At 41.3% G+C, this 14,604-nt stretch overlaps 1 protein-coding gene across 15 annotated transcripts in view; it reads right to left on the reverse strand.

The window, feature by feature from the left end:
- PHACTR1 (phosphatase and actin regulator 1) overlaps positions 1–14,604 on the reverse strand; it is a 457,014-nt gene that overhangs the window by 28,791 nt on the left and 413,619 nt on the right. For all 15 annotated transcript variants that reach the window (XR_012901644.2, XM_014581428.4, XM_014581425.4 and 12 more), the window contains one exon: positions 5,098–5,153. Coding sequence is in view for 14 of the 15 variants with exons in the window: in XM_014581428.4 (XP_014436914.1) it covers positions 5,098–5,153 (56 nt within the window). In the remaining variant the exon portion in view is untranslated. The remainder of the gene's footprint in view (positions 1–5,097; positions 5,154–14,604) is intronic.

Raw genomic sequence — 14,604 nt, forward strand, 5'->3', positions numbered from 1 at the left:
TCATATCGCTAGCATCTGAGAAGAGTGAGTTGAAAGGGCAGATGCTTGGGAAGAAGCAAAAATATTTTCCCCTGGTTCTAGAATAATTGATCAACAGCTACTCCATTGAGAGGGCAGAAAAGAAGCTTTGTTAAACCTACAAAAGCATCATCAGTCCTTAAACTTAAAGGCTACGTCTACACTATGAGTTTAGCCACAAGAGGCTAAACAAATGAAGCACGGTTTTTGCGCAAAACAGCCACGGCCACACTGCCTGTTTTTGTGCAAAAAACCATAGCACAAAAATAAATGAAAGAGAGTATGCAAATGAAGCATGGGAAAATGCTAATCCGTGCTTCATTTACATAGGCTCTTGCCACAAAACCATAGTGTAGACGTAGCCAAATTTCCAAAAGTTCTTAAAAGTCCCATTTTCAAAAGTGACAAGCACTTTGGAGTTTAAATCTCACTTAAAGTCAGTGGGATGTAGAAACTTAAACAATGGGATATAGGCTCCTAACTCAGGTAGGACTCACTGCAGCAGTTAACTCGAGAATAACTTGAGTGTGGGCTGATCCAAAAGAGGATACAGGCTAGATTTAGCCCAGCCTGTCAACTACTAACGCATCTGTGCCTCTTCCTGCACTCAACTGAAGAAGTGGGTTGTGCCCATGAAAGCTCATGATGCTATCTATATTTTGTTAGTCTCTAAGGGTATGTCTACACTACCCCCCTAGTTCGAACTAGGGGGGGTAATGTAGTCATACGGAGTTGCAAATGAAGCCCGGGATTTGAATTTCCCGGGCTTCATTTGCATAAAGCCGGCCGGCGCCATTTTTAAATGCCGGCTAGTTCGGACCCCGTGCCGCGCGGCTACACGCGGCACGGACTAGCTAGTTCGGATTAGGCTTCCTAATCATGGAATGAGGCGTACAGCTAGTTCGGATTAGGAAGCCTAATCCGAACTAGCTAGTCCGTGCCGCGTGTAGCCGCGCGGCACGGGGTCCGAACTAGCCGGCATTTAAAAATGGCGCCGGCCGGCTTTATGCAAATGAAGCCCGGGAAATTCAAATCCCGGGCTTCATTTGCAACTCCGTATGACTACATTACCCCCCCTAGTTCGAACTAGGGGGGTAGTGTAGACATACCCTAAGGTGCTACAGGACCACTCAGTTATGGAGTAACATGGCTATCGCTCTGAGACTAATAATCAGTTTGTGTAGCTTGAATGTTATTTCACAGTGTGTCTGGTTCTCACTTGAGCTAGGCCAACTCAAGAGGAGTTAAGTTAACTCTGCCGTGAAGCCATATCCTTATTTAGACAATTTTTGAAAGTTTACCGCCGTTGTTTAGGCACAATCCTAATACACAGATAATTTATCTAACTAAACCCTAAGCCACTGAGCTGCTGGAGTGGACTTTAAGGCTGAGTTCCTTCAATGAGTCAAGAAACAGTGATATCACTTGACTCATGCAGTATATTCTGTATATAGTACCTGTCATTCACGGATCTCAAAGCATTTTAAAATGGTGAATATTACTCCTGTTTTAGAGAAAGGGAAGATAAAAGCTGTTCTACACATAATCTGAGTGCTGATTTAACTGAACTGGTGCTGGAAGCAATGTAGTTCAATCAGGGCAAATCCTTGCTGCGGGTATTTTTAAAACCATTACCAACTGAATGAAGCTAAGCAAATTTAAGGCACTCAATCTGTTCTAAAAGTGTTCACACCACGAATTTATTTAAGAGGATGCCATTAAACTGGTGTTTATAGTGGGCATAGACCAGCCTTACAGCACAGAGAAGCTATTGGTCTTGTCCATGATCACAGAGCAAACTGGAGGCAGAGCTAGGATTAGAAAATGGGTTTCCTGATTCCTAGTCTGAGACTCTAAACAGTAGAGATGAAATCCTGGGTCCAGTGAAGTCAATTGCAAAACTCCCTCTGACATCAGTGGGACCAGGATTTCCCACTAGAAATGCACCAATTCAATACATGCTGTGCACAGACATCTCCTATTCTAATAGGGCTCTCTAATTTCAAATGGCAGATTCCCAGTAATGCTTTTAAAACACCATTTTCTGGAGGAAGGAATTTCGTGTGGTAGCTTGATAAATAGACAGCAGAGAACAGAACCCAAGCACCTTTTCTATATGGTTTTTGGATATATGTATTGCTAAATACTGTTTCTTTTTCTTTTTTCTTCAAGTTCTCTGCATAGTTTTTTTTCCCTCCTGGCTCCAATCAGATAAATGTATTATTCTGCCCAAAATCTAAGGAGCAGATCCTGTCAACAGTTTACTCATGGAAGCAGTGCCACTGAGAAAATCTTTGCAGGATCAGGCTGTGAATTGGGAGAAGCAAACCGATTCTAACTCAGGATTCAGAATAGAACAAATTGTCTGAAAGGCTACAAAAAGGTGTCTGAAACAGCAGAAATAAGGCTTCTTAACAACAGCACCATTTTTCCTGTCTCCTTGCTTCCTTCAGCCCAGTTACCAAGCTTTAGAGACAACTGGGCAGGGCGAAACCTTTACCAACTAAAAGTTGGTCATTGGCAATCGTCCTTGTCAAGCCAGAAAGGGATTTCTTTATCTTAAAACAAGGCTAAACTGATGCAATCCTTTTAGATCTACAGAGATTACAAAACAGTTGCTTTGTGCGTTGTAAGCGGTCAGGAGATTCCCTCTCTCGCTCTAGCCTCTTTGTGTGAGAAGAACTAGAATTTTCAGGTCTGGCGTCAGTGCCAAATGAGACATTTCAACAGAAATTTTGTTGAGACCCAACCCATCCAATCTCATTGCCTTTTTACAGGGAATTTGTGGTCACTGAAGGCACCAAACCTGGCATTCTTAAAACCAACGTCTTTTCTTCATCACAGATACAGTCACCATGCATGTTTCCTCACAAACAAATGTGCTTAGCTCAAGATGTATGGGAGAGGACCAGTTCAGTCTTCATACTTATCCAAGAGACAGAACTGCAGTGCTGTGTTCCTCACCCAATCTGCTTCATGTCCTCAACTCCCATTTAATGGGAGTTGAGGGCATGTTACACTCATGGCCGGTACTCAGCATCTTCCAGCAATAAGCCTTCAGCTTATATATTTATTTAAATGGTGCTACTGAATTATTCTAGGGGAGTGAACCATGCTGTCTTAAAAGGCCGTACCATACTGGTATCTGATGCTCCTTTGTTTGGATGTTTAATATTTGCTGTTTTCACTGCAAACTATTTCAATCATTTGTTCATCATGTAAAGGTGGGGAGGGACTTATAAATACAGTTATCATGTAACAATTTTTTCAAGTATTTATGAAATTTTATTTACCAACACATATGCTGCTCTATGGCAGATCTGCGGTTTGGCGCCAAACTATAAAGCTTTTATTTAGGTGCCAAAATGTAGTTCCAAATTAGGGTAGCAGGTTGCTAAGTGACTTAATTGCTTTTGAAACTAAGTCCCATTTTAAAAAATCCCGAAGGATACATCTAGACAGCACCCTTCTCTTGGAATAAGCTACGCAGTTTGTGCTACGCGAATTGCATAGCTTATTCCTAGTCTAAACTGAAAGAGCTTATTTTGAAATTTGGTGCTGTGTAGACAGCAGCAAATTTCAAAATAAGGCACTATTCTGACAAATCCCTTAGTGTGAGGGTTACAGGGACACTGGAATAGTGCTCCCGCTATTTCCTGAAATAGCAACACCATCTAGACATAGGCTCAAGATGTTGAGTCCCAATGAGACTAAGATTCCTAAGTGACTTGGGCATTCTGAAAATTGTACTCAGAATAGCCTGTCTTTAGATACCTAGGTTTTCAAATGTTGGCCATTAAGTCTATGGTTCAAGGCTGCCAACGCTGCAGCCTCAAGCTTCTTCCACTTTTACCAGTGTGGCTTTTACGGGACAAGGTGGTTCATGCTGACTGGGAATTGTAGGGTGAAAACATGAGCTACTGCAGAATGTGGCTCTGGACACATTGTCTGTTTTTCCTGACCTCCAGAAGACTTACTCCCTCTAACTGACATGACATAGAAATTTAGAGTAGATAATAGGAGATGATACACTCACAAGTGGATTCCAATTGAATGATGATCCTGTATCTGCTTACATTGGCTCTGATAGCTAATCTAATCATATTGTATATCTATAATGATCTATCAGTCTAGTTCTGTGCCATAATTGTAGACAACCAATCACTGCAGTGCTAGCACATTTTATCCCCTAACTACACCACTGAAATGTTAGAAATTTGATTTCATCATATTTAAGAAGTTAATTTTATTCATTTATAGAAAGCTAATCACCTATTACATGCCTGTAGGATTCTGTACAAAGTAGAAGTTAAAAAACAACAAAAATATACAGTGTTTAACAATAGGATCCTACCTCAAGACACGCTAAGGAATTTAAACATGCTATTTTAGAATATTTTTTCTTATAGTTTTTTTTAATATTCTAGTTCCATGCTCCTGAAAGGCTGCAGAGTACATCACTCAAGCAAGAGCACTGGTGAAAATTATATTCCTGCTGTTCTTTGCTTTCTTACTAGTTACCTGTAAATAAACACCTTTAACCTTTTTATGTGTAAAATCATTTTGATTTGATAAAAATTAAAAATTACTAACATAATTTTTTCAAAATCTGACTCATTCAGTAGAATAATTGTTATTTCGGATTCAATCTTATCCTTGAAATCAGAGGCAAAACTGGAGCTGTCTAGAACAGAATCAGGCTGTCTGGGTAGCTTTTTTGTGGTTTTAAAGTATCATTAAATACTTCAGGGATGTTGCATCTCCCCATAGGTTTGTTTGTTTAAAGAAACAACAGAGATTAGAATTTAGAAGCTGTGGGCTAAATCCTGATGTCTTCACTGGATTTCAACGGGAGGTTTGCCTGCATAAGAACTTTGGAAGATGACCCTCAGTTTGAATTGTCTCCCTAGACAGTTTACATTGGTTATCTAATTGAATGGGTTTCTTACAGTCATTCCCACCCAAACACAGCTCTAATACATATTATTACTTATTTGTGACATAGCTGCAGTGTATTTGGAGCTTTATAAATGACATATAGCGGCAAACAAGTTTAATTCCAAATGACAAAATACTCACGTTTCAGAATGTTCCTCTGCTCCAGTTCTTCAGCAGTGGGCCTCTGGCTCAGTCGTCTGCGAAAAAAACCCAGGATCAGTTTTTGGACCATATCACACCTTCCATAGTTCAACGTGTAAAGGAGTGACTTTGCAGTGCAAAAGGCAGAGAGCGAGGCAATGACATTGCTCCACTATGCTCCACATTGTGCGTGATATTACGGTGCTCCTTCTATTTCCAATCCATGAAAACCACAATGCATTGTGTCACATTTACATGACCCTCCCACTCCGGGGCAAATCTGCTAAAAGTTAGGCTGTGCAAGTTTCTTCACTTAATTTCCTTCCTTTCATGCCTGCTTCCTGACTTTCACAAATATAACAAGCTTAGTTCTAGCTCTCTCCCTCTCTGCCCTCCAGGCCGCTGTATGTGAGCCTCCTGACTGTACCCAACTTGTTCAAACAGAGTTTGAACACAAAGCCAGTCCACAGAAACAAGGAGGCATAGTTAGGCTTTGCAGATTGCAGAACAATAGCAGCTCTTCTCTTCCTCCATTCCTCCTCTCCCCTTGGGAAGCTTTATTAAATGTACTAATTACAAATGAATATGAATTGAAATCACTTGGCAGTCAACCTGTACGTAATACAGCCACAACAAATAAGATCTAATTCCAAAAGGGGGCTGCAAACAGAAAACTATGATTAGAAAGCAAGAGAGCAGCAGAAAAGGGCATTAGAAAAACAAGGTAAACCAGCAGAATTACCTCAGAAATTAACAATTGTTGAGCCTGCTCTAACTCCCATTGAAGTCAATCAGAGTTTTGCCATTGACTTCAATGGGAGCAGTAACAGAACATTAAATCTCCATCCAAAGCATGAACTTGGGCCCTGATCCTGTGCTGATTACCCTCCACACACAGCACAGTCATTTACATGGGGGAAACAGATGACTTCCATTTCAATAAATGGAAGGTGAGGCCGTCTGGTGCAATGCAGGATCAGCGCTACTCTCTGGCAAAGTTGAGGAAATCATTTCAGGCTTCTCAGAACACACTGGCCACAAGCTGCACTTGTGCCAAGGAATGCACAGCCTGCCACTGGAGGGGAGTGAGTTCTTCAAACTACCATTGGGCACCCCTGATTCTGGAGACAAGTATCAGAGGGGTAGCCATGTTCGTCTGAATCTGCATAAACAACGAGCCTATAAGGTGCCATAGGACTTTTCTAGTTGTTTATCCTGATTCTGGAGCCACTGTGCGTCAATCTCATAACCAAGCATAAATTAAAGCAGCCTAAATACTGCTCTACATTGTGTTCATTCCCTATGGCCTCAAGGAGTTGCTACAACAGCTGGGATTCTCAGGACTGCTGGGAATTCCTCTAGGCATACACCCTGTGTCAGAGAGGTAGAGAGGGACATACCAGAGGTACCACCACTCAGCTTTGTGAAGATTCCCATATGCAGAGGGATAATCCAGATACTCTGGTTTTAGGACTTATTTGCACCCACTGCAGCAGCAAAAAGTAATCGTAATATAATAGAGAATTAGGACTGTTAGCTTGGTCTCTTTGCCATGGTGGAATGGACAATTACTTCATTGGAAAAGTGCCGAGAAGGACAAAAACTCATCCTCAATTCAGAATTAATGAATGTTTGTAAGGCACTCTGACAATGGAAAGTGCTATTCAAACACTATTAATCGTGATTGTCTTTAAGACACAGTAGCTGTTCCTAACGGGGTGTTTGGATAGTCACCTTAGTGGCAGGAGATTATTAAAAGCTTTTTGTTACTAGCACTGTAAGGAAATCAAAGACTAAAGTTACCTAGTTTAGCTTGGCACACACAGCTCTAGTGACAGTTATATAATGCTTCTTGTGCATCCCACTGTGAGCATTCTTTGGAAGACGCATCAGAGGAAGGCTGAGGACAGATTCCAGCCACTAAGCATGTGACCATTTCCACAGGGATAAACAGCACACAGTAAGAAAAAAGACCAATCATTGTGACTTTATGAGGAGGAGGCTACTGTCAAGGGCCTTTTGGCCTCAGTAAAAAAACAAAACAAAACACAAAACCAAAATGGGATTAAAAAGGATCAACTAAAAGTCTTATATTTTTCAGACAGAGTAATTGAATGATGACCCATTTGCACACACAGGGCCAAATCTGTGACTTCAGTTTTTGTCTGAGTGAGGAATGAATGAAAACTGAGTTACGCATGTGATCATTTAGCTCATAATGAAAAATATTCTCTAGGGCAAATCCTTAACTGGGATAAATCAATGCAGCTTCACTGAACCAATACAGCTATCCTGATTTATACCAGCTGATGGCCTGGCCCCTTAGCTTTATCTCCTGACAGGACCATGAGAAAAATCTAAATGGAGTCACAAGCGCTATGCAGTTTAGATTACCTTGTGAATGATGGGACAAGCAGGGGCTAGGCTTGCCGGATGGTTTCAACAAAAATACCAGACACACTTGACTTTACATCACAATCTACATTACATCTTATTTAGAAAATACCGGACATTTATATTTTCTCATTTATATTTTCTCAATTTGTTTCCTGAACAGAAAGCTCAAATACTGGACTGTCCAGATCAAAACCGGACACCTGGGAACCCTAGCAGAGGCCTATCCTAAGGCTAGTATAATTACAGTATATTTAATGCAAGGACATTGGTAGGCTTGAGCCAGCTGTTGAGAGTATAAAAACTTCTCAGACTATTGCATTGATATAGGCCAAATGGCATGGGTTCCTAGAACATTTATAGAGTTTTGTATCAATAAATGTTCCATTTTCATGCATTTGTGGGTCAATGGAGGTTTTCCCAGGGAATCAGAAATCCATAGAGAGTGATTCATTAAAAATCCCAAAGCTGCTCATACAGATACATTTTCAGGCTTGACCTGCTGAGGAGAGGGGAAATTTTCAGGAGGCTAGGAGACAAAGCCAAGGTTTTGGTATGAAAGACTGGACTTATCCTGACAGAGAAGCCTGCATTTTGAATCAACAAATGGACCTGACCTTTGGTCCAAGCAGGGATCCAACCCTGCTGAAAGGCTGGAAGAACTTTGCCCAGCCTGACTCCCTCAGTTGAATGATAGGGAGACTTCTGATACATTAAGTATGTGATCCTTTGGCCTTTTTATGGTTTCTCTATGCTTCTGTCTTTAAATAAATGCACTCTGCTTAGAAAGCTCCATATAATCACTTACAATCACTGGCATTCCAACATCATAGCCCTTGGGGGAAAAAAAATCAAAGTGCAGGGGCTGGCCATTAGTCAGACCTGATTGTGATAATCACTCTGCAGCTACAGACTGCTTCAGTGTAAAACCCCAGTCTGGAGAGAGTGGACATGGGTTCCTGTCCAGAAAGAGGTGCTGGAGGCCTGAGAGGGTATTCCTAGAGCCGACCATGGAGAGGGACACAGGGGCAGTTGCCCTGAAACTGCAACATTATCTTTCTCCCGAATAACAGCCAGATAAAGAAATGCTGATCATAGCCTTCCAAAAGTATTCTTCAGCTCAATATTAATTGTAGGGATTAGAAGAGAGATCAAAAAGAAAAAAAATGAAATCTCATGTTTCCACCCGTACATTAACTGGTACCAGAAGTGAGGAAAGAATTGCCTTCAGTCCTCCTGGCCCAGCACAACACAACTGTCTAAGTGCATTTAAGGGGCTCAAGAGTTGACTCTCTTTTGCAGCATCAGTTTTTTACCATGGCTAGGGATACCAAAACTTGAGGCGTTTATTTTGCTATTGAGAACCAGCCTTCTCTAATCATTCTTCTCCAATCAAGATTTATTAGATGGGGGAAAACATTGTCTTGTCAATTAAGTTCTCAGTTGCCTAACATGCTAAACTGAAGGCTTCTCGAGCAAGAAATCCCTATCCAAAGCACTATATTGAACCTCAACACTCTACACTTGTGCACTTCCTGACAGAAAAGATCACTGAGATATTGATCAAACTGTAAATGTGCCTGACACACTTTCTCTTCCTTCAAGTTTTGCTTCCTGCCAGTTCTTTTTGTTGCAGGTCTCTTGGCACCTTTCAGTACAATGCTTCTCTCTTTTTATTTTAACTGATTTTTAATTTCCCAGGGAAACCTGTAAGGTTCATTAACTGAATCTTAGCTATCAAATAACTACCAACTTCTGCCTTCCTGCTGATTTTAAATATTCAGCCCCAGTTATATTTGTGCAGTCAAATACAAGAACTTAAAAGCGATGAAATGGCTAGGGCAAATCTTTTAAAAAGTGGAAGTCAAATCCTAGTGAGGAAAATAGAAAGGAGCATAAACTTTGTCAAATTAAGTGTAAAAATATAATAAGAAAAGCCAAAAAGGAGTTTGAAGAACAGCTAGCCAAAAGCTCAAAAAGTAACAGCAAAATGTTTTTTAAGTACACCAGAAGCAGGAAGCCAGCTAAACAACCAGTGGGGCCCTTGGAGGATCGAGATGCTAAAGGAGCACTTAAAGATGATAAAGTCATTGCAGAGAAGCTAAATTAATTCTTTGCTTCAGTCTTCACGGATGAGGATATTGGGAAGATTCCCAAAGCTGAGCAATCCTTTTTAGGTGACAAATCCGAGGAATTGTCCCAGACTGAGGTGTCATTAAGAGGAGGCTTTGGAACAAATTGATAAACTTAACAGTAACAAGTCACCGGGACAAGAAGGCATTCACCCAAGACTTCTGAAAGAACTCAAATGTGAAATTGTGGAACTATGAACTGGGGTTTGTAACCTATCCTTTAAATAAGCTTCTGTACCTAATGACTGGAACATAGCGAATGTAACGCCAATATTTAAAAACAGCTCTAGAGGTAATCCTGGCAATTACAGACTAGTAAGTCTAATGTCAGTACCAGGCAAATTAGTTGAAACTATAGTAAAGAACAAATTGTCAGACTCACAGATGAACATAATTTTTTTGGGGGAAAGACAACATGGTATTTGGAAAAGGGAGATCATGCTTTACTAATCTACTAAAGTTCTTTCAGAGGGTCAACAAACATGTGGACAAGGGAGATCCAGTGGATATAGTATACTCAGATTTCCAGAAAGCTTTTGACAAGGTCCCTCGACAAAGGCTCTTAAATCAAGTAAGTTGTTATGAGATAAGAGGGAAGGTCCTTTCATGGATTCTGCTTAAAAGACAGGAAACAAAGGGTAGGAATAAATGGTAAATTTCAGAGTGGAGAGAGGTAACTAGTGGGGTCTCCCAAAGGTCTGTCCTGGGACCAATCCTTTTCAACATACTCACAAACGATCTTGAGAAAGGTGTAAACAGTGACATGGCTACAACTACTCAAGAGAGATATTGGAGTCCTTGTGGATAGTTCTCTGAAAACATCCACTCGAGTGTGCAGCGGCAGTCAAAAAAGCAACTAGAATGTTAAGAATAATTAACAAAGGGATAGAGAATAAGACAGAGAATATCTTATTGCCTCTATATAAAACCATGGTACGCCCACATCTTGAATGCTGTATACAGATGTGGTCGCCTCATCTCAAAAAAACATATATTGGCATTGGAAAAGGTTCAGAAAAGGGCAACAAAAATGATTAGGGGTTTGGAACAGATCCCATATGAAAAGAGATTTAAAAGACTTGGACGTTTCAGCTTAGAAAAGAGGAGACAAAGGGGGATATGAGAAAAAGGTCTATGAAATCATGTCTAGTATGGAAAAAGTGAATAAGGAAAAGTATTCCCACAGTAAGAACTAAGGGTCATCAAATGAAATTAATAGGTAGCAGGTTTAACACAAACAAAAGGAAGTTTTTCTTCACTCGGCGCACAGTCAACCTGTGGAACTCCTTGCCAGAGTATGTGGTGAAGATTAGGACTTTAACAGGGTTCAAAAAAGAGCTAGATAGATTCATGGGGGTTAGGTCCATCAATGGCTATTAGCCAGGAAGGATAGAAATGGTGACCCTAGCCTCTGTTTGTCTGGAAATGGGTGACAGGAGAGGGATCACGTGAGGATTACCTGTTGTGTTCCCTCCCTGTGGGGCATCTGGTATTGGCCACTGTTGGCAGACAGGATACTGGGGAAGGTGGACCTTTGGTCTGACCCAGTATGGCTATTCTATGTTCTTATGTAAATCAAAGCAGATACAAAACCATATTCAGCTCTAATGAAGCTGAATTTAGAATGGGATTGATTGGAGAATGTATTTTTCACCATTTTGGAGAAAAAATTGAATACTGAAACATTTCAGTAGAAAAACAAAACAAAAGATTAAAAATGCTGCAGTAATATCTAGTGGAATCTGTCATATAGTTTCCTCGTGCTGCTTGCTATTTTTCTTCTCTGTTGGCTGGGCTCCCTACTCAGACTACAGTTCCCATGATTATCCTAGTCTCCCCTCTTGGATAGCTACATGGGAGTCTCAGGTTCCAGTATATGATTGGAGCTGTAACTTGTAAACTGAAATATTTTGATTTTTCAGTGGAAATATTTCAGTTTTTTATGGAAAACTGAATTTTTCTGAAAAAAGCAGATACTTGTGAAAAATGTTGTTTATTCAAGACCTAGTTTTCTGTTGAAAAACAGTTTCAATGGAAAATTTGTAACTAAACTTAATATACAGTGTTGGAAAGATTTTTAGCAAATCCAGTTAACAATTTTTTGCTTTCTTACTTTGCTCAAACAGCTGTGGATAGTAATATATATATATATATAATTTTGTAAAACTGGCCTTCTGGGTAAAGCCCCAAATCTTGTTTTGATTACTTCCTTTTTGAGGCATTTCTGAGGCCAAGTGAATCAATTTCTGCTTGAGACACATATCCAAAAGTTGTTATTATTGGGGATTTTTCAGAACAGGCTAGACAAATACCCGTCAGGAATGGTCTAGATATTAGTCTTGCCTTGAGTGCAAGGGACTATAGTAGATGATGTATTGAGGTCTATTCCAGCCGTACATTTCTATGATTATCTTTGGTTCCAACTCAGTAAAAACTGTTTTATTATTATTTTGTTTTACTCTCAGGAGAAATTACAGGTCACTCAAGGAAAAGTCAGCATACATCAAATTATATTTCTAAAAAAAATCACCACAGTCAAAATGTAGATTCACTTACTTTGCTCTCCCTAAAACTAAAGTAAACTAAACTAAATCAAATAACTCTATTGAGATTTTGCCTGTAATACATGGGGTTTATAAATTTAAATAACTAATAAAAACCAACCTCACACTGCCTGATGTTTTAATAGATGTAATCTTGACGAGAACATCCATAAACTCTGAATCTATTCCAAAACAACTGAATGGATAGATTTCTAACTCTGGATACAAATAGAGTTTTATGATCATTTGAACAATGACATACTCAGACCCATAATCTTCAATAAATTCACAAGTAAGATATCACTAACCCAATAAAATCCTCTTTTTAAAAATGAACGTTCTTTTTATACAAGGAATATCACAACTAGGCACTCAGTATTTTCTTGGAGAATTATTGAAAGCCCTGAGAAATGCAAAAGATGAAGCCATATACTAGTGTGAAAGTCAGAAACTAAGGCCCTGATCCTCTTCCCAGTGAAATTAACAGCAAAACTCCCTTTGATTTCTCTCATTCAGGATCAGTTTTTAGCCCTCCATCCCCAAGTGGAACATCTTGTATACTTTATTCTTCCATTAAAAAAGAATGACAGAAATAAAATAACTGCATTTAGAGTGCAATAATAACTCTACCGCAATAACACATTTCCCTCTGGGGAAATTCTGAGTTCTCAAATTCCTACTCTTTGAGAGGAGAGGGCCTACTATGAATTAGCTAATACAAAAATATATTTCATGGTCAACAAATAGTGTACCAGGAGCCTTGACTCTCCATGTATCCACATAGATGAACTCCACAAAGGCTGGCAGGGGATCTAAAATGTGCTAGATGACTATTAGATGAATATTAGGACCCATCATGTCATTCTAAAACACTAGAGATCCTGTTCAGCTGTACTCTTACAGTTTTGCAAAAAGAAAATGATTTCTTCAGACACAGAAACATTGGTCCAAAATCTAATTTTACAGTTTAGCATGAGTAGCAATAATACAGAATTAGGATTAGAGCAGGGGTTCCCAAACTTTTTGACATGGGGACCAGTAAATCCATTCACGAGCTTTTGGAGGACTGGTAATATTCATTTGCATGTTTGCATATTCATTAAGCAAATGATGAATATTCAAATAAGTTGTTTCTGGTCCTCCCAAAGACCCCAGTGCCAGCGTTAGCAAAGCTTTTGATACAGACACCCACGATATTCTTGCCAGCAAGCTAAGGGAATATGGATTGGATACATGGACTGTAAGATGGACAGAAAGCTGGCTAGATCAGGGTTTCCCAAACTTTTTACTTTAGTTGGAATTCGGTTTTTTTCAGTACTGTTTTTTGCAGCCCAAAAATATAAACGCATATAAAAAAAGAATAAAAAATGAATAAATTGTCAGTGTTTCACCCGGCTGCATCCTCTGCCCAGTCTGGTCCAGGGCTTGGGGGACCCAGCACCGCATGGGAACTCCAGGAGGTGGGAGCAGAAGCAGATTGGGGGTAGGGCATCTGGCTAGGAGGGAGCATGCAAGGAAGGGTAGGGTTGCCTGGTGTCCAGTTTTGTACCGGACAGTCCGGTATTTGAGGGTTTTGTTCAGGAAACAAATTGAGAAATTACCAGACATATAAAATGTCTAGTATTTTCTAAATAGGTAAGTTTTATTATAATTAGGTGTATTAGTCCTTAGCTGGGAACTTCCTGGCTGGTAGACGTGCTCACGCTGCCTGAGTGTGTCTACCTGCCAGGCAGTTCGCAACTATTCGAGGGAGGGTATGTGGGGGGGGGGGGGGGGGGGGGCAACGTGGAATCTCCGGCCAGACTCAGTCGTCTGCCAGGGTCTGTAGGGTCTGCATGTGCCTGGGTCAGTCCCGCTCCCCCCTCCCCCTTCTCCTCCTGATCTCTCCAGTCCAGACCTGCTGCCCCCGTCCAGCCCTGCTGCCGGCAGACGGTTCCCCCCACACCCACCAATCTCCCCTGGTCAGCTCCGCTCTCCAGACGACCCCTCTGACCAGCCCCGCTGCCCCTGTCCAACCCTGCTTCTGGCAGCTGGTTCTCCTGTCCTCCTCTTCCTGATCTCCTCCGGCCAGCCCCTCCCCTCCCCTCACCCTCCCACCCAGCCCTGGTTCTGCCGCCTGCCCTCCCCGATCTCTGTGGGACAGCCCTGCTGCCCCCAACCCTGCTTCTGCCGCCCGCCCGGATCTCTGCTGGACAGGCCCGCTAATCCCAACCCTGCTTCTGCCGCCCGCCCGCCCGGATCTCTGTGGGACAGCCCCACTACCCCTCACCCTGCTTCCGCTGGCCACCTGCCCGCCCGCCCTGATCTCCGCAGGACAGCCCCACTGCCCCTAACCTTGCTTCCTGGCGGCCAGTTCCCCCCCGCCACCTCCTCCCAGCCTGCTCCACTCTGCCCTGTTCTGCTCCCCTCCTGGCAGCCAATCTGAGGCCTGGTATTTT

This window comes from Pelodiscus sinensis, chromosome 2 (assembly GCF_052426305.1).
Source record: "Pelodiscus sinensis isolate ZL-2025 chromosome 2, ASM5242630v1, whole genome shotgun sequence".
NCBI classification, from domain to species: domain Eukaryota; kingdom Metazoa; phylum Chordata; order Testudines; family Trionychidae; genus Pelodiscus; species Pelodiscus sinensis.